Here is an 18,520-nt window from a genome sequence, read left to right on the forward strand (position 1 = left end):
GGGATCACAATGATGTGCCACTGCATCCAGCTTCTCTCCTTGGAAAAGAAGTCTCATGGACTATTCTACCCCGTGTTAGCTTAGAACTGTAGTCCTCTCAATCTCAGCATTTCATGTAGATATACATGCACCATTTTCCCCAGCTATGGGTAGATAAGGGTATCAAGATCTTTTCTACTTTTCTACTGAAAAGTAGAATTATAGGCATAATCTACCAACTCCCTGATTCTGACAGTGTTTGCTCAGTTTTACAGTGTTTGTATTCAGGGACAGTCCCTTGGAACTCCTTATTCTGACATTTTTGTTTGGCTATTTTTGGTCCCTTACATTTCCATATAAAATTGAAAAATCAGCATTGCAATCTTCACACATATGCAAAAGTTTTCTGGGCTTTTGACTAGAATTGTTATGAGAATTCATAGCCTTACAATACTGGATTTTAGGGCTTGGAAGGTGGCTCCGTGGTAGAGTGTTTGCTTGGCATGCATGAGGCCCTGGGTTTGATTCCTCAGCACCACATAAATAGAAAAAGCCAGAAGTGGAGCTGTGGCTCAAGTGGTAGAGCACTAGCATTGAGCTGAAGAGTTGAGGGACAGTGCCCAGGCCCAGAGTTCAAGCCCCATGACTAACCAACCAACAAACAAATACTGGAATTTAAACTATAAACAAGGTCTATCTTTCAACTTACATATTCTTGTTTTTTTTTTTTTATCTTTTATATTTGTCGGTCGTGGGGCTTGAACTCTGGGCCTGGGCGCTGTCCCTCAGCTCTTCAACTCAAGGCTAGCGCTTCTACCACTTGAGCCACAGCGCCACTTCCGGCTTTTTTTTCCTGCTTATGTGGTGCTGAGGAATCGAACCCAGGGTCTCATGCATGCAAGGCAAGCGCTCTATCACTGAGCCACCTTCCTAGCCCCAATTTTCCTTTCTTTGCTAAGTTGTTTGACTTCTGTATATTTGATCCCAAAGTAAAATGATAACACTGGTATTTTGGTGTTTATTTGTCTTACCACCAAAACACTGGTGTTTTCCAAATTCCTGAGATACTGTTGTCATAGTCATCTACTTGTCTTCAAAAGCTCTTACACTTCAAGAGGCAGAGTCAGAAATCAGGACTGATAGCTATTTGTGCTTCTAGCTTGGAGTCTTTCCAAGTAGAAAGATTAAGGAAGAAAATTCTGATTAAAAAAGGTAAGGAGGGCTGGGAAGGTGGCTCAGAGGTAGAATGCTTGCCTCGCATGCATAAGGCCCTGGGTTCAATTCCTCAGCACCACATAAACAGAAACGGCCAGAAGTGGAGCTATGGCTCAAGTGGTAGAGTACTAGGCTTGAGCAAAAGCAGCTCAGAGAATGTACCCAGGCCCTGAGTTTAAGCCCGTGGACTGGCAATAAATAAATAAACAGCTGCTTATTAAAACTACTTCCTAGGGGCTGGGAATATGGCTTAGTGGTAGAGTGCTTGCCTAGCATACACTAAGCCCTGGTTGGATTCCTCAATACCACATAAGCCGAAAAAAAACAGAAATGGCACTGTGATTCAAATGTTAGAATGCTAGCCTTGAGTAAAAGAAGCTCAGAGACTGTGGCCTGGCCCTGACTTGAAGCCTCAGGACTGGCAAAAAAAAAAAAAATTCCTTAGTGGCATTGTGGCTCAAAGTGGTAGAGTGCTGGCTTTGAGCAAAAGAGTTCAGGGACAGTGCACAAGCCCTGAGTTCAAATCTCAAACCTGATTTTTAAAAAATTCAATCAGGGCTGGGAAGGTGGCTCAGTGGTAGAGCGCTTGCCTTGCATGCATGAGGCCCTGGGTTCGATTCCTCAGCACCACATAAGCAAAAAAGAAAAAAGCCGGAAGTGGCGCTGTGGCTCAAGTGGTAGTGCTAGCCTTGAGCTGAAGAGCTGAGGGACAGCGCCCAGGCCCAGAGTTCAGGCCCCAGGACCGGACCCAAAAAAAAAAACAAACAAAAAAAAATTCAATCAAAAGCCAGGCGCCAGTGGCTCACACCTGTAATCCTAGGTACTCAGGAGGCTGCAATTTGAGGATCATGGTTCAAAGCCAGCCCAGGCAGGAAAGTCGATGAGACTCATCTCCAATAAACCATCAGAAAACCGAAAGTGGCACTGTGACTCAAATGGTAGAGCACTAGCCTTGAGCTGAAGAGCTGAGGGACAGCACCCAGGCCCAGAGTTCAAGTTCCATGACCAAAAAAAAAAATTTTTTTTTCAATCAAAACCAATTCCAAGGGCTGGGAAGGTGGCTTAGTGGTAGAGTGCTTGCCTCGCATGCATGAGGCCCTGGGTCCAATTCCTCAGCACCACATAAGCAGAAAAGGCAGGAAGTGGCATTGTGGCTCAAGTGGTAGAGTGCTAGGCTTGAGCTGAAGAGCTGAAGGACAGTGCCAAGGCCCAGAGTTCAGGCTCCACAACCGGACCCCCCCGAAAAAAAAAGTGAGGGAAGGAGAAAGGGAGGAAGGGAGGGAGAGAGAGGGGGAAGGCAGAGGGAGAGAGTAGAAAAATAAAAATAATCCTGGGCTGGGAAAGGAGCAGGCATGAAGCCCTGTGTTCGATTTCTTTTTTTTTTTTTGGTCAGTAGTGGGGCCTGAGCTCTGGGCCTGGACACTGTCCCTCAGCTCTTCAGTTCAAGGCTAGCGCTCTACCTACAACTTGAGCCACAGCGCCACTTCCAGCTTTTTCTGCTTATGTGGTGCTGAGGAATTGAACCCAGGGCCTCATGCACGCAAGGCAAGCACTCTACCACTGAGCAATCTTCCCAGCCCCTCTGGGTTTGATTTCTAAGTACAACTTAAACAGAAAAATCCAGAAGTGGTGCTGTGGCTCCAGTGGTAGAATGCTAACCTTGAGCAAAAGAAGCTCAGGGACAGCGCCCAGGCCCTAAATTCAAGCCCCAGGACTGGAAAAGAAAAAGAAAGCGAAGTAAAAGAATTGTCCTAGCCGGGCGCTGGTGGCTCACGCCTGTAATCCTTGCTACTCAGGAGGCTGAGATCTGAGGATCGCGGTTCAAAGCCAGCCCGGGCAGGAGAGAGAGACCGTGAGACTCCTATCTCCAATAAACCACCAGAAAACCGGAAGTGGCGCTGTAGCTCAAGTGGTAGAGCGCTCGCCTTGAGCTGAAGAGCTGAGGGACAGCGCCCAGGCCCAGAGTTCAAGCCCCCACGACCGACCAAAAAAAAAAAAAAAAGAATTGTCCTAGCCGGGCACTGGTGCCTCACGCCTGTAATCCTAGCTACTCAGGAGGCTGAGATCTGAGGATCGTGGTTCAAAGCCAGCACAGGCAGGAAAGTTGGTGAAGCTCTTTTTTTTTTTTTTTTGTCCAGTCATGGGTCCTGAACTCTGGGCCTGGGCTGGGTGCTGTCCCTCAGCTCTTCAGCTCAAGGCTAGCACTCTACCACTTGAGCCACAGCACCAGTTCCAGCTTTTTTCTTTTTGCTTATGTGGTGTTGAGGAATCGAATCCAGGGCCTCAGGCATGCAAGGCAAGCACTCTATCACTGAGCCACCTTCCCAGCCCCCGTGAAATTCTTATGTCCAATAAACCACCAGAAAACCAGAAGTGGCACTGTGGCTCAAGTGGCAGAGCACTCGCCTTGAGCTGAAGAGCTGAGGGACAGCACCCAGGCCCAGAGTTCAAGCTCCATAACCAAAAAAAAAAATTGTCCTAAACAGAATAAAAATATAGAATCCATATTGGGAAGTCAGTGAAGTTTCCTGGAAGTTACATTGGAGTGGTGTTTGAGGGATGGGGTGGGAAAGGAGAACGCATTTCATTCATTTTATCTGAAGAATATAAAAAGAAGTTGAGACCCTACATTCTGTAGCTATACTTTTTGGCCACAGAGCCATAATTAGGTATTAATAGCTGGTAAGTTCTGACTGAATAGATCCTTTCTGAGCCTGGATACTGGAAGGAGCCAATACATAGTTATGCTAATAAGTTTTCCCCAGCTGGGAGTCATTATTTCCAAAGCATGCATTGGAATACACTAATCATCACTTGTGCTACAGGTAAAGGGTTTAGCTGAGAGTCCTTAAACTCATACCAAATGAGCCTAAGTGGTCTCTCAACATCCTCAATATTGCCATCCACCACCAGGAGTCCTGAGTCATCCTGCTGCCTCTTATTTGCAAGATGCACAGAAAAGATAAAGCATTAAAGCCTTGGCATTTGTGATGTGTATGGTTTGGCACCCGAGAATTATTTTGTTTTGTTTTTCTCTAATCAATATTTTAGGGGTTTTTTGGTTTTTGTTTTTTGGGTTTTTTTTTTTTTTTTGGCCAGTCCTGGTGCTTGAACTCAGGGCTGCCTAACTGTCCCTGAGCTTCTTTTGCTCAAGGCTAGTTAGTGCTCTACCATGTGAGCCACAGCGCCACTTTGGGCTTTTTCTGTTTATGTGGTACTGAGGAATCGAAACCAGGACTTCATGTATGCTAGGCAAGCTCTCTACTACTAAGCCATATTCCCATCTGCAGGTGGTTGGTTGTTTTTTTTTGTTTTTGTTTTTTTTTAATGTATGTGTCAGTACTGGGGCTTGAACTCAGGGGGCCCTCACTTAGCTCTTTCCACTGGCTTTCTACCTCATGAGCCACACCTCCCCTTCCAGTATTTTGATGATTAATGGAAATAAGAGTCTCTCCAATCTATCTGCCTAGGGTGACTCTGAGTCAGACCTTAGCCTCCTCAGTAGCTAAGGTGACAAGCCTGAGCCACCAGCACATGGCTTTTTTTTTTTTCGGGTTTTTTTTTTTTGTTGTTGTTGGTTGTGGGGCCTGAACTCTGGGCAACCACAATGCCTTTGTCACACTGCACAACCCTCAAAATGCCTTAGAGTACCTAATGTAATTGAAGAAAAAAAAATAGCTCATGCCCGTAATCCTATCTACTTAGAAGGCTGAGATCTTAAGATCGTGGTTCAAAGCCAGCCCAAGCAGGAAGTCTTTGAGACTCTTCAGTTTATCACACACACACAAAAAAACCGCCGGAAGTGGAGCTGTGGTGCAAGTGGTAGAGTGCTACTCTTGAGCACAGAAGCTCAGGAACTATGCCTAGGCCCCTGAGTTCAAGTCCAAGAATGGGCACCAGTGTGAGGAATGAACACATGGAGGTCAGCACATTCTTCCTCTACTTCCTGATAAGTTAGAATATTTTTGGAAGTTAATAAAAGATGAAATATAAAATGCTAACAGGGCTGGGAAGGTGGCTCAGTGGTAGAGTGCTTGCCTCACATGCATGAGGCCCTGGGTTCGATTCCTCAGCACCACATAAGCAAAAAGAAAAAAGCCGGAAGTGGCGCTGTGGCTCAAGTGGTAGAGCGCTAGCCTTGAGCTGAAGAGCTGAGGGACAGCGCCCAGGCCCAGAGTTCAGGCCCCAGGACCGGCAAAAAAAAAAAAAAAAAAAAAAGCTAACAAAACATAAAAACAATGAGGTGAAGAAATAAAAGCCAATCAGGACACAAACAGCAAGCTGCTATGGGGACCCATAAAAAGTATCCCACCTAATGATGTGGGGACATCTAGTGACCACAGCTGACATAGACAGGCAATCAACAGCTATCCTCTCTTCTGTTTTGTTCTGTCTGTTGTGGGGCTTGAACTCTGGGCCTGAGCCCTGTCCCTCAGCTCTTCAGCTCAAGGCGAGCACTCTACCACTTGAGCTACAGCGCCACTTCCAGTTTTCTGGTGGTTTATTGGAGATAAGAGTCTCACGGACTTTCCTTCCCCGGGCTGGCTTTGAACCGCGATCCTTAGGTCTCGGCCTCCTGAGTAGCTAGGATTACAGGCATGAGCCACCGGCGCCTGGCTTCAGCTATCCTATTTTCATGGTAGAAAGACCTTTCTCTGGTAGAAAGACCTTTCTTTGGAACAAAAATATGGTGTGTGTTTTTTTTTTGTTTGGTTTTTTGACAGGCACTGGTGGCTCTTGCCTGTAATCCTAGCTACTCAGGAGGCTGAGATCTGAGGATCTGTTTGCAGCCAGCCAAGGCAGGAAAGTCTATGAGACGTATTTCCAATCAACCACCAAAAAGCCAGAAGTGGAGCTGTGGCTCAAGTGGTAGAACACTAACTTTGAGGGCTGGGAAGGTGGCTCAGTAGTAGAGTGCTTGCCTCGTATGCATGAAGCCCTGGGTTCAATCCTCAGCACCACCTAAACAGAAAAAACCAAAAGTGGGCTGGGAAGGTGGCTCAGTGGTAGAACGCTTGCCTTGCATGCATGAGGCCCTGGGTTCGATTCCTCAGCACCACATAAGCAAAAAGAAAAAAAGCCGGAACTGGCGCTGTGGCTCAAGTGGTAGAGTGGTAGCCTTGAGCTGAAGAGCTGAGGGACAGCGCCCAGGCCCAGAGTTCAGGCCCCACAACCGGACCCCCCCCAAAAAAAGAAAAAACCAAAAGTGGCACTGTGACTCAAGTGATCAGCGCTATTCTTGATCTCAAGAGCTGAGGGACAGCGCCCAGGCCCAGAGTTCAAGCCCCACAACTGGCGGAAGATAAAAAAAAAGAACAGTAACTTTGAGGAAAAGAAACCCAGGGACACTGCCCAGGCTGAGCTCAAGCCCTGTGACTGGAACACAAAAAAGAGGGGCCATCCAGGGGGAAGACAAAAAAGCTGTTCAGTAACTTTATAAGTTGTATTAAAAAAAAAAAAGACTGATGAGCTGGGCGCCGGTGGCTCACGCCTGTAATCCTAGCTACTCAGGAGGCTGAGATCTGAGGATCACAGTTCAAACCCAGTCTGAGCAGAAAAGTCCGTGAGATTGATCTCCAATAAACCACTAGAAGTGGCACTGTGGCTCACGAGGTAGAGCGCTCGCCTTGAGCTGAAGAGTGCATGGACAGCGCACAGGCCCAGAGTTCAAGCCCCACAACTGACAAAAAAAAAAAAAAAAAGACATGAAAGCTGGGCACCAGTGTAACCTTAGCCACTCAAAAGGCTGAGATCTGAGGATCTCAGAAATAAAGAAATAAAGAGTTGGTGAGGGGGCTGGGAAGATGGCTCAGTGGTAGAGCGCTTGCCTTGCATGCCTGAGGCCCTGGGTTCGATTCCTCAGCACCACATAAGCAAAAAGAAAAAAAGCCGGAAGTGGCGCTGTGGCTCAAGTGGTAGAGCTCTAGCCTTGAGCTGAAGAACTGAGGAACAGCACCCAGGCCCAGAATTCAGGCCCCACGACCGGACCCAAAAAAAAAAAAAAAAAAAAGAACTGATGAGATGGCCTGCATATTAGGAGGGCAGGAGAATACATAATTTATGGCCTTGTATAGGACTCTGTGTGTGTGTGTGTATTGCTTTCCTCTCCACAATATACGAAATATATATGAAATGTTCTTGCTCTGGTAAATACTGGGGCAGAACACATACCTTTATGTGGCAATACTACGAAGTTCCAGAAACTGTAGCAATGGCTGGATATGGTCCATATATGTTATGAAGACACACATGACATTGGAAACTGGGCATTTGGTGCACTGGTCCTATTAATTTTATGATTTCCTGTATCAAAATATATATTGGGGGGGCTGGGAATGTGACTTAGTGGTAGAGTGCTTGCCTCCCTTACATGAAGCCCTGGGTTCGAATCCTCAGTACCACATAAACAGAAAAAGCTAGAAGGGGCACTGTGGCTCAAGCAAAGAAGCTCAGGGACGGTACCTAGGCCCCAAGTTCAAGCCCTAGTACTGGCAAAAAAAAACCCAAATCCACAACAAAAATATCTGTGACAAAGGGCCTTCCACATCATCCATATATATATATATATATATATATATATATATATATATATATATATATATATATGAGTCACTATGGATTGCCTGGAGGATATGATGAAATCATGGAAATAATTTCAGAGTAGGAAATGACATATTTGATTCGTCCAGTGCATAGCTCATACAATTGTCCTGTGTGGCCAGTACAAAAGCCAAATGAAACATGACATATGACATAGGGAACTAAACAAAGTCATACTGCTGCTGCTCACCACTGTGCCCGCTCCCAAGGACATATTGGATAATGGACTCCACATTTAGGACAATGCCATTATGTAACAGATTTAGCTAATATCTTTGCTTTTTTTTTTTTTTGGTTGGTCATTGGGCTTCTCCCTGGGCCTGGGCACAGTCCCTGAGCAACTCTTCAGCTCAAGGCAAGTACTCTACCACTTTGAGCCACACAGTGCCACTTCCGGGTTTTGGGTGGTTAATTAGAGATAAGAGTCTCTAGGATTTTCCTGCCCAGACTGGCTTGGAACCAAGTTCCTCAGATCTTAACCTCCTAAGGATTACAGGATTGAACCACCAGCTCCCAGCATCTCTATGTCACTTCTATCAGCCCTGGAACAAAGGGAGTGGGCTGTCAATGATCCACAAGTTCAGGGATCTGGATGTTCTGTCAAAGTCTTGGATGTTGTCTGGCGGGGGAAGACACAAATGGGTCTGATACTATAATTAATAAGATCCAGAGTTTCCCTGCATTCCAGAATAAAACTTACAACCCTTTTAAGGTCTTTTAGGATATTGGTGGGCATTCATTCTGTATGTGGCTTTAACTGTGGCTCTATTGTATTCATTGGCATAAAAAGGGTGCCACCTAGCATTGGACAAATGTTAAATACATTGCCTTTGTAAGGCTACAAAATTCCTGACCCAAATATAAGCCCTCACCACTATTAGGAAAGGTGAGCTGTTTAAATTGAATGTCACATTAAAACCCTCAGGAACCTACTACTGGTGGCTCATGCTTGTAATCCTAGCTACTCAGGAGGCTGAGATCTGAGGATCACGATTCGAGGCTAGCTCTATTAGGAAAGTCCATGACTTATATTCAATCAGCAAAAAGCCAAAAGTGCAGCTGTGGCTCAAGTGGCGCTACCCTTGAGCAAAAAGATCAGGCTCAACATCTAGGCCCTGAGTTCAAACTCCAGGAGTAGCGCGCGCGCGTGCGCGCGCACACACACACACACACACACACACACATACACACACACACACACACACACACACACACACGGGAAGTAAAGCAGTGGGTACAGAAATGGAGAGAGGAAGGGTAAACAAATGCACTTATGGTATTCAGCAGACACTACCTGGAAAATGAACTTTAACAACTTGTGGGCAGGGGGGAGAGGGAAAAACCGGGGGAAAGCAAAGGAATGGATAACATTGTCCAAAAACAATTGTACTCATAGAAGTGGCAGTGTGGCTAAAGTGCTAGAGCGCTAGCCTTGAGCTGAAGAGCTGAGGGACAGCGCCCAACCCAGAATCCAAGCCCCACGACCAACCAAAAAAAAAAAGTTTGGGATAAAGATCACAGTTCAAAGACTAGGTAGAAAAGTCTGTGAGACTGTTATCTCCAATTAACAACCAAAATTACCTGAAGTGGTACTGTGATTCTAGTGAAAGAATGTTATCTCTCAGGTCTGGCACTGGTGGCTCATGCCTGTAATCCTCACTGCTCAGGCGGCTGAGATCTAAGGATGGCATTCAAAGCCAACCACGGGCAGGAAAGTCCGTGAGACTTTTTTGGGGGGGAATCGGTCGTGGGGCTTGAACTCTGGGCCTAGGCGTTGTCTCTCAGCTCTTCAGCTCAGGGTGAGCACTCCACCGCTTGAGCCACAGCGCCACTTCTGGTTTTCTAGTGGTTTATTGGAGATAAGAGTCTCCGGGACTTTCCTGCCGGGGCTGGCTTTGAACCATGATCCTCAGATCTCACCTCCTCAGTAGCTAGGATTACAGGCGTGAGCCACCGGAGCCCAGCTTTCTGAGATTCCTACCTAATTAACCATCAGAAAACTGGAAGTGGCGCTGTGGCTCAAGTGGTAGAGCACCTGCCTTAGGCTGAAGAGCTGAAGAGCTAAGGGACAACGCCTTGGCCCAAAGTTCAAGCCCCATGACCATCCAAAAAAAAAAAAAAACAGAACAAACACACAAAAGAAAACCTAGTTGTACTCAATGCCTGATTTATGGTACAACTCACTCCTGTAATCCTAGCTACCCAGGAGGCTGAGATCTGAGAATTATGGCTCAAAGCCAGCCCAGGCAGGAAAATCTGAGTCTTTTTAATTTTTTTTTTGCCAGTCCTGGGGCTTGAACTCAGGGCCTAGGCACTGTCCCTGAGTTTCTTTTGCTCAAGGTTAGCACTCTACCATTTGAGCCATAGTGCTACTTTCAGCTTTTTCTGTTTCTGTGGTACTGAGGAATTGAACCCAGGGCTTCATGTATGCTAGGCAAACACTCTGTCACTAAGCCACATTCCCAGCTACTCTGTGAGATTCTTATCTCCAATTAATTAGCAAAGGCAAGATATGAATCAACATGGTAGAGTCCTAGCGTCTAGCCTTGAGCACAGAAGCTCAGGGACAGTGACAAGGACCTGAGTTCAAGCCACAGAACTGGCACAAAAAAATAAAAAGTTAAAAAAAATCCACAGGCACACACAGGAGGATGCTCAGGGGAGGAACCCAAAGGCACAATGCCTCGGAACATTTAAAATAATATTTATCAAAATGAATTCCAGGAATGGAAGGGTGCTTTTTTTTTTTTTTTGCTGCTGCTGCTGCTGTTGGTCAAGAGGGCATTGTGTTTGTTTTGGGGTTTTTTTTCTTTGTTTCTTGTTCCTTTTGTCTTGCCTGTTTGCTGATCTGTCTTTTGGGGAGACAACAGGGGCACAGAAATGGAGGGACAGCGGGGCTGGGAAGGTGGCTCAGTGGTAGAGCGCTTGCCTTGCATGCATGAGGCCCTGGGTTCGATTCCTCAGCACCACATAAGCAAAAAGAAAAAAGCCGGAAGTGGCACTGTGGCTCAAGTGGTAGAGCGCTAGCCTTGAGCTGAAGAGCTGAGGGACAGCGCCCAGGCCGAGTTCAGGCCCCACGACCAGACCCAAAAAAAAAAGAAATGGAGGGAGAAAGGGTGAATAAGTGTGGCAATGGTACTCATTAGACACTATGTTGAAAATGAACTATACAACTCGTGCATGGGACAGGAGGGGAAAACTGGGAGAGAGCAAGCGAAGGGGTGACACTGCACAAAAACAAATGTACTTATTACCAGACTCAAGAAATGGTAATCCCTCTGTACATCACCTTAATAAAATAAAACCTCACAGGGTACAGATTGGTCCTATGGCATACACAGGATGGTACACAAATGCTTATTGGCTTCTTGCCCTAAAGGGAGCTAAGGAAATGTATACCTTCATAAGGAAACCTTAAATAAATAATTCATTGTGGTATACTCATCTCTGAATGGCACACAAAAGGTTAAACTATGGACCAAATACTCCATAGCTGGCTGGGTGCGATCTTGGTGAAGTTCCAGCCTCCCCTCACCCTTGCAAAAAACAAAAACACCGCATTATGCAGATCCCAACATTAGCCAAGTGGGGAACTTAATTGGAACAATTTGGAAAAATAACTGACCAGTAGTGAAGCCTTTGAAATTGCCAGGTGTTGTTGGCTCATGCCTGTAATCCTAGTTGCTCAAGAGGCTGAGATTTGAGGACCATGGTTCAAAGGCAGTCAGGGCAGGAAATGTAATTTCTAGATCATTGTTCTAGCTTCCCTTCTAAATAAAAGTGTCTCCTCACCTAAATTCCACATTCACAGTTTAAAAGGGGCTGATCAAAGCTCTTCTCCTAGGTGTATTTGTTCAAAGTGCTCTGTGTGCACATATGGTGAAATCACAATGAAATGCCTTGTTACAAGTATATATTGACTCAAAAACAAATGACTTCCTACCAGGTGTGGTGCACACCTCTAATACAAGCCTTGATAAGGCTGAGACTAGATGATCACTATCAGTTTGAGGCCAGTTTTGGGCAATGAATTGAAACCCTATCTCAAAAACAATAACAACTGAGGGCTGGTGGCTCACACCTGTAATCCTAGTTACTCAGGAAGTTGAGATCTGAGGATCAGGATTGGAAGCCAGGCAGAAAAGACCCCGTGAGACTCTTATTTCCAATAAACTACTCCAAAAAGCTGAAAGCAGGGGCTGGGAAGGTGGCTCAGTGGTAGAGCACTTGCCTTGCATGCCTGAGGCCCTGGGTTCGATTCCTCAGCACCACATAAGCAAAAAGAAAAAAACCGGAAGTGGCACTGTGGCTCAAGTGGTAGAGCGCTCGCCTGGAGCTGAAGAGCTGAGGGACAGCGCCCAGGCCCAGAGTTCAGGCCTCACGACCAAACCAAAAAAAAAAAGAAAAAAAAAAAGCTGAAAGCAGGGCTGTGGCTCAAGTGGTAGAGCACTAGCCTTGAACACAAAGAGGCTCAGGGACAGTGCCCAGGCCCTGAGTTCAGGACTGGCAAAAAAAACCAAAAAACAAATACCCACTACAAACTCCCCCTACCAAAAACACAAATACCCTCCCTCCTTAGGAATTCTGAGCCAATCTCAGCCTCCCTAGGTAAATAGCTCTCATTAAGACTTTTTAAAATTGTTATTGTAAAGTTGAGAAGGGTTACAGTTACATAAGTCAGGTAATGAGTACATTTCTTTTTGAACAGTACTACCTCTTCCCTTGCTCTGTTTTCTTCCATCAATCTAGATGTCTGGAACCACTCAAGGTGGACCATGGTTTCCAACTTGCCAGACAGTATAATTTGTGCCTACAAGTGAAAAGGAATCCAGAGAGAATTTTCAGCCAAATGGGAAATCTACAGGCATTTCCTTGGAATAACCTTCGGCAAATGACTTCACTTTTCTAGGGCAGGTTTTTATCACCGGTCAAAATGAAGAGACTAATTTGCATGGTACCTAAAGTTCTTCAGCTTTGAATTTCAATAATGTTGAGCATATAGTTTGAGTGTTTATCTCATCCTTGCTCAGCACTGGACAGAGGCCATTAAAATTACAGATATTCAGTATATTGATTGTAAAGGAATCTTTTTTTTTTTTGGCCAGTCTGGGGCCTGAACGCAGCCTGGGTGCTGTCCCTCAGCTCTTCAGCTCACGGCTAGCACTCTACCACTTGAGCCACAGCTCCACTTCTGGCTTTTTCTGATTATGTGGTGCTGAGGAATTGAACCCAGGGCCTCCTGTATGCAAGGCAAGCACTCTACCACTAAGCCACCTTCCCAGCTAAGCAAATCTTTTCTAAAAAGGATTCCAATGTATACTAAGAAATGATTTGGGGCAGGAGGTGTGGTTCAAGTGATACAGTGCTTCCTAGTAAGCACAGGGCCCTGGGTTTAAACACCAGTACCACAAACACAAAAAGAAATTATTTGTAGTTGTAATGCCTCCAACAGCATTTTACATCTTCTTCAGAAATCTTGCCTACAGAACAGCCTTTTTGATTGATTTGACTTAACATTAAACCTGCCTATCACAGATTATACCCATTCAAATTTTAAATTTATCTCCAGGCACTGATGACTCATATCTGCAATCCTCCCAACTCTGGAGGCTGGGATCTGAGGTTCAAAGACATTCATGCAGATAAATGAGAGACTTTTTTTTTTGTTGGTCCTGAGGCAAGAACTCTGGGCCTGGGTACTGGCCCTGAACTCTTTTACGCAAGGCTAGTGCTCTACCACTTTGACCCACACCACCACTTCTGGTGGTTAAAAGGAGATAAGAGTCGCATGGGGACTTTTCTGTCTGGGATGGCTTTGAACTGTGATTCTCAGATCTCAACTTCTTGAGTAGCTAGGATTACAGGCTTGAACCATCAGCACCTGGCCAATGAGAGACTCACCTCCAATTAAATGTCAAAAAGGCAGAAGTGGAGCTGTGGCTCAAGTGGCAGAGTGCTAGCCTTGAGCAAAAAGGCTCAATGTGGGCTGGGAAGGTGGCTCAGTGGTAGAGTACTTGCCATGCATGCATGAGGTCTTGGGTTCAATTCCTCAGCACCACATAAGCAGAAAAGGCCGGAAGTAGCACTGTGGCTCAAGTGCTAGAGCGCTAGCCTTGAGCTGAAGAGCTGAAGGACAGTGCCCAGGCCGAGTTCAGGCCCCACAACTGACAAAAAAAAAAAAAAAAAGGCTCAATGTGCGTGCGCGCGTGTGCTGATCCTGGAGCTTGAACTCAGGGCCTGGGTGCTGACTCTTGAGATTTTGTTCTCAAGGTTAACACACTACCACTTGAGATATAGCATCATGAGGTTAAAGGTGTGGCTCAACTGGTAAAGTGCTTGACTAGGATCCTAGCATAAGGCCCTGAGTTCAAACCCCAGTACCACCAAAAAGAAAAAACGGCTTTAATTTTGGGCTGGGAATGTGACTTAGTGGTAGAGTGCTTGCCTAGCATGCATGAAGCCCTGGGTTTGATTCCTCAGTACCACATACTCAGAAAAATCCAGAAGTGGTGCTGTGGCTCAAGTGATAACAGCATTAGCCTTGAGCTGAAGAGCTCAGGGACAGTGCACAGAATTCAAGCCCCATGACCTACAACAAAAAGCACTGTCATTAGGACTGTAAGGCATTTGATGTTGCTATAATTTCTTAGAGTGCACTGGCATGGTGTCTTAAACTCAGGGCTTTGTGCACTCACTTAGCTCTTTCTCTTCTTCCTTTCTTCCCTCTCTTCTTTTTTGTTTCTTTCATGATAGTCCTGGGGCTTGAAATAAGGGCCTGGGCACTGTACCTGAGTAGTTTTTGCTCATGGCTAGCACTCTACCACTTGAGCCATAGTTTTACTTCTAGCTTTTTTGGTGGTTAATTGGGAGATAAGAGTCTCATGGGGATTTTTTTCCTGCCTGGGCTGGCTTCAAAGCATAATCTTCAGATCTCAGGCTTCAGAGTAGCTAAGATTATAGGTGTGAGCCAGCAGTACCTGGTTTTCCTTTAGTATTTTTTTGTCGGTCATGGGGCTTGAACTCTAGGCCTGGGAACTGTCCCTTAGCTCTTCAGCTCAGTGTGAGCGCTCTACCATGGAAGACAGCACCACTTCTGGTTTTCTGGTTGTTGATTGGAGATGAGTCTCACGGACTTTCCTGCCCAGGCTGGCTTTGAACTGTGATCCTCAGATCCCAGCCTCTTGAGTAGCTAGGATTACAGGTGTAAGCCACCAGCACCCAGCTGTCCTTTAGTATTTAAAAGATCTCTCATTAGACACATAATCAAAAACTCCAAATTTAAGCAGGGCATGGTGTCAGATATCTAGAAATCCTACCACTCAGGAGGCTGAGGCAGGAAGATTATGATTTCAAGGCCAACCTGGAGTATATAGTGTTTGAGGCCTGCCTGGACTAAACATTAAGTCCCAATCTCAAACAAAACAAAAGAACAGATGGGCAGTGGTGGCTCACACCTGTAATCCTAGCTACTCAGGAGGCTAAGATCTGAGGAACATGGTTTGAAGCCAGACAGTCTGGGCAGGAAATATCCCCATGAGACACTTCTCTCCAATTAACCACCAGAAACTGAAAGTAGAACAGTGGCTCAAAGTGGTAGAGCACTAGCCTTGAGCAAAAAGAACTCCAGGATAGTGCCCAGACCCTGAGTTTAAGCCCCATGACCAGAAAAACAACAACAAAACAAACCCCAAACCAAGACAGACAAATAAACAGAAAACTGTCAGAAATTAGGTTGTAAAGTTTATTGACAGAGTCAAAAAGAACACAGCCAGACATTTGGTTATCTTTGCCACTATAATGTATCATTACTAGAAAAAGGAAATTAAGAATCTACTTAAGGCACTTCAGATAAAAGCCAATTTTCAATTTTCCACAAAAGTAACACCTTTTTTTAAGTGTAGTTCATCTGCTTTTGTACAGACTCATCCAAAATGCTGCCCTTCTCCTTACAGAAGAAAATGTGCTCTTTGAAGGGGAGACAAAACAAACACAGAAACCCTGTCATTCATTCAGTAACCATGGCAAATAGCTGAGCTATACAGACTGCAAGGTAGTAATGTTCCTTGGGACCCAACAATCAGGGCATCTTAATACAGGTCTCATAATAATAACAGCACAAATAAATATAGCCTGAGACAAGTACGAGAATCGCACATGAGAAATTGAGAACCACCTCATTACAGGAGAATAACTGACAAAGGTGGAAGATGGCTCTATTTAAGAGCAAAAGGCCAACTGTATCCCCCACTTTCCACCAAATCGACTACAGAATCCCACATATAGTTATCTCCACTCCATCCACAAAGCTCTCTTGCATAAGACACTCCTACCATATGAGGATTGTTTAATGGTAAATAGCAAGAGACAGTCACAGTATGTGTTTCTTATGTTTTTGTGCAGGTTCTGGAACTTGAACCCGAGTCTGGTTGCTATCCCTGAGCTTTTTGTGCTCAAGGCAAGTGCTCTACCACTTCAGGCTCCACTTTCGGCTTTTTGGTGGTTATTTAAAGGTAAAAGGCTGATTGACTTTCCTGTCTTTGCTTCAAACAGCAATTCTCAGATCTGTTTCCTGAGAAGCTAGAATTATAGGCATGAGCTACAGGTGTCTGGCTCACAGTATGTTTTTAATGTAATACCTTTAAGATTATTTTTTCACAATTATAATTCTCATACTTTTTCTTTTTGAGGTGTTGGGGATTAAACCCAGGGCCTCACTCATACTAGGCAAGCCCTCTACCATGAGCTACACATCAGCCCTCCCACTTTCCCAACAGTGGCATTTCAGGTTACTCTTCATAACTATGTGGGAGGCTCTAATTACATGAATAATGAAACCATGGATGGATATTCCACACAGAATTGTATGTGTGTGTGTACATTTTTTTCCTTGTCAGTCATGGGGCTTGAACTCTGGGCCTGGGCACTGTCCCTCAGCAATTCAGCTCAAAGCTAGTGCTCTACTACTTGAGCCACAGCACCACTTCTGGTTTTCTGGTGGTTTATTAGAGATAAGAGTCTCACGGACTTTCCTCCCTGGGCTGGCTTTGAATCGTGATCCTCAGATCTCAGCCTCCTGAGTTGCTAGATTACAGGCATGAGCCACCAGCTCCCGGCTGTGTGTACATGTTTTTGGTGCTGGTACTGGAGCTTGAACTCACAGCCTGGATGCTGTTCCTTAGCTTCTGTGCTCAAGGCTAGCACTTGAACCAAACTCTACTTCCAGCTTTTTGCTGGTTAATTCAAGATAAGTGTCTCATGGAGTTTTCTGCCCAGGTTGGCTTTGAACCTTGATCTCTGCCTTGAGAATAAGCCACAGGTGCCTGGCTCTACACAGAAATTTGATTTGAATGGTTATTTCCACTGTCAGAAAAAAACACAAAACTGAAACATAATTTCCTTCATATTTTTGCTTTCTCTGCATGATTTTTTTCCTTTCTGAGATGGGGTCTTACTATGTTTCTAGGCTTGGCTCAAATTCCTGGACTCAAGGAAATGCTCTCTTCCCTCAGTCACCCAAGTAGCTGGGACAGGAAAGGACACTGTGCAGGCTTTATCTATAACTTTAGATGGAGAATAAAGCCTAAAATGATAGCAAAACCCAGAAAAGCTTTCAATAAACATCCCACCTCTATATACAGCCAATACTCAGTGTTTCATGATTTTCTTTTCTTTTTTCTTATATTTTGTTAGGTAAAAATAAAATAAGTGACAATCTCTACCTTTCACAGACATTTGAGAGACCATTTGTAAGTGATGGTGATATTAAGCATTAAACTACATTATTAGTAGAGATGGCAACTTTAAATAAAAGGAAACTAAGGCGATAGAGTGAATGTGAAATATTTTCAAAGACAAGGAGTTAACATGGCAGTCATGCAGAATCCTAATGGTCTACTGAGATACTGCTTTGGGTCTGCAGGTGTGAAGAAACATAGACAGCTAGCTGTATTTTAGTAGAAAACATGCATAAGGGTAGCTAACTAATCTTAATAAAGACAAGACCTGTACTCTGAAGAATGTTTCATTTTCCGAAGACCACCGAATACATGTAGTTTCTTGGCTCCAAAGGAAAGATTTGTCATGTTTGCACACAGATGCAAAGATGGAAAACTAACCAGCAGATTCCTGTGCAGTTATCTCTAACACAATCTGCATGAAGACTGGGTAAGAACTGTCATTTCTCACCTTTGATAGGAGGAAAGCAGATGAGCAAAAGCTCACTCAAGTCATTTTGAGCTTTGTTCTAATTACAATGAAGTAGTAACTTCAAAACTGTATAATGTATTTAATTCTACAAAAGAAAATGTTCCCCAAGTTCACTGGGAAGGGAAGGTTAAGAAGAGAATCATTTCAAATACTTCATGATTTTGACCAAAAAAAGTTGCTTGTTAAGGCACTACACATCTTCTTTGGTTAAATGATTTAACTATTGAAATCACTGAAAAAAAGAGGTAATACAAAACACACAGGTTGCATTCTTCTTCCAAACATACGGTTCTTGTTCAGTTTCCATTAGCACAGTGTCTATGTGGCTCTAAGATCCTTTTAACTCATCAGAAAGCTGAAACAAAAGTATTTATCAAATTATTAGTCTCTGAAGGAAAAGAAATATACCTCTAGTAAATAAGTAGTGTGCTGATTTGAACAGACTAATGTATATCAGACAATCTGTTACACATATATCAGACAATTTGAGTATAAATGACAAAGTGAGAAACATTAAGAG

The 18,520-nt window shown here is 44.5% G+C and overlaps 1 protein-coding gene and 1 long non-coding RNA gene across 2 annotated transcripts in view; one reads left to right on the plus strand and one right to left on the minus strand.

Annotated features, from left to right (window-relative positions):
* Positions 1-247: 247 nt before the first annotated feature.
* Positions 248-18,135, plus strand: LOC122097652. Its single transcript, XR_006145558.1, has 3 exons — positions 248-259; positions 6,607-6,617; positions 18,056-18,135. It is a non-coding gene; the product is annotated as an uncharacterized LOC122097652 (long non-coding RNA).
* The window catches only part of Magt1 (magnesium transporter 1), a 28,815-nt gene continuing 27,494 nt past the window's right edge, over positions 17,200-18,520 (minus strand). The window contains exon 10 of the mRNA XM_042668251.1: positions 17,200-18,355. Coding sequence (XP_042524185.1) covers positions 18,340-18,355 — 16 coding nt within the window. The 3' untranslated portion in view covers positions 17,200-18,339. The remainder of the gene's footprint in view (positions 18,356-18,520) is intronic.

The sequence above is a fragment of the Dipodomys spectabilis genome, unplaced genomic scaffold, assembly GCF_019054845.1.
Source record: "Dipodomys spectabilis isolate Male_0828 unplaced genomic scaffold, ASM1905484v1 ptg000424l, whole genome shotgun sequence".
NCBI lineage: Eukaryota > Metazoa > Chordata > Mammalia > Rodentia > Heteromyidae > Dipodomys > Dipodomys spectabilis.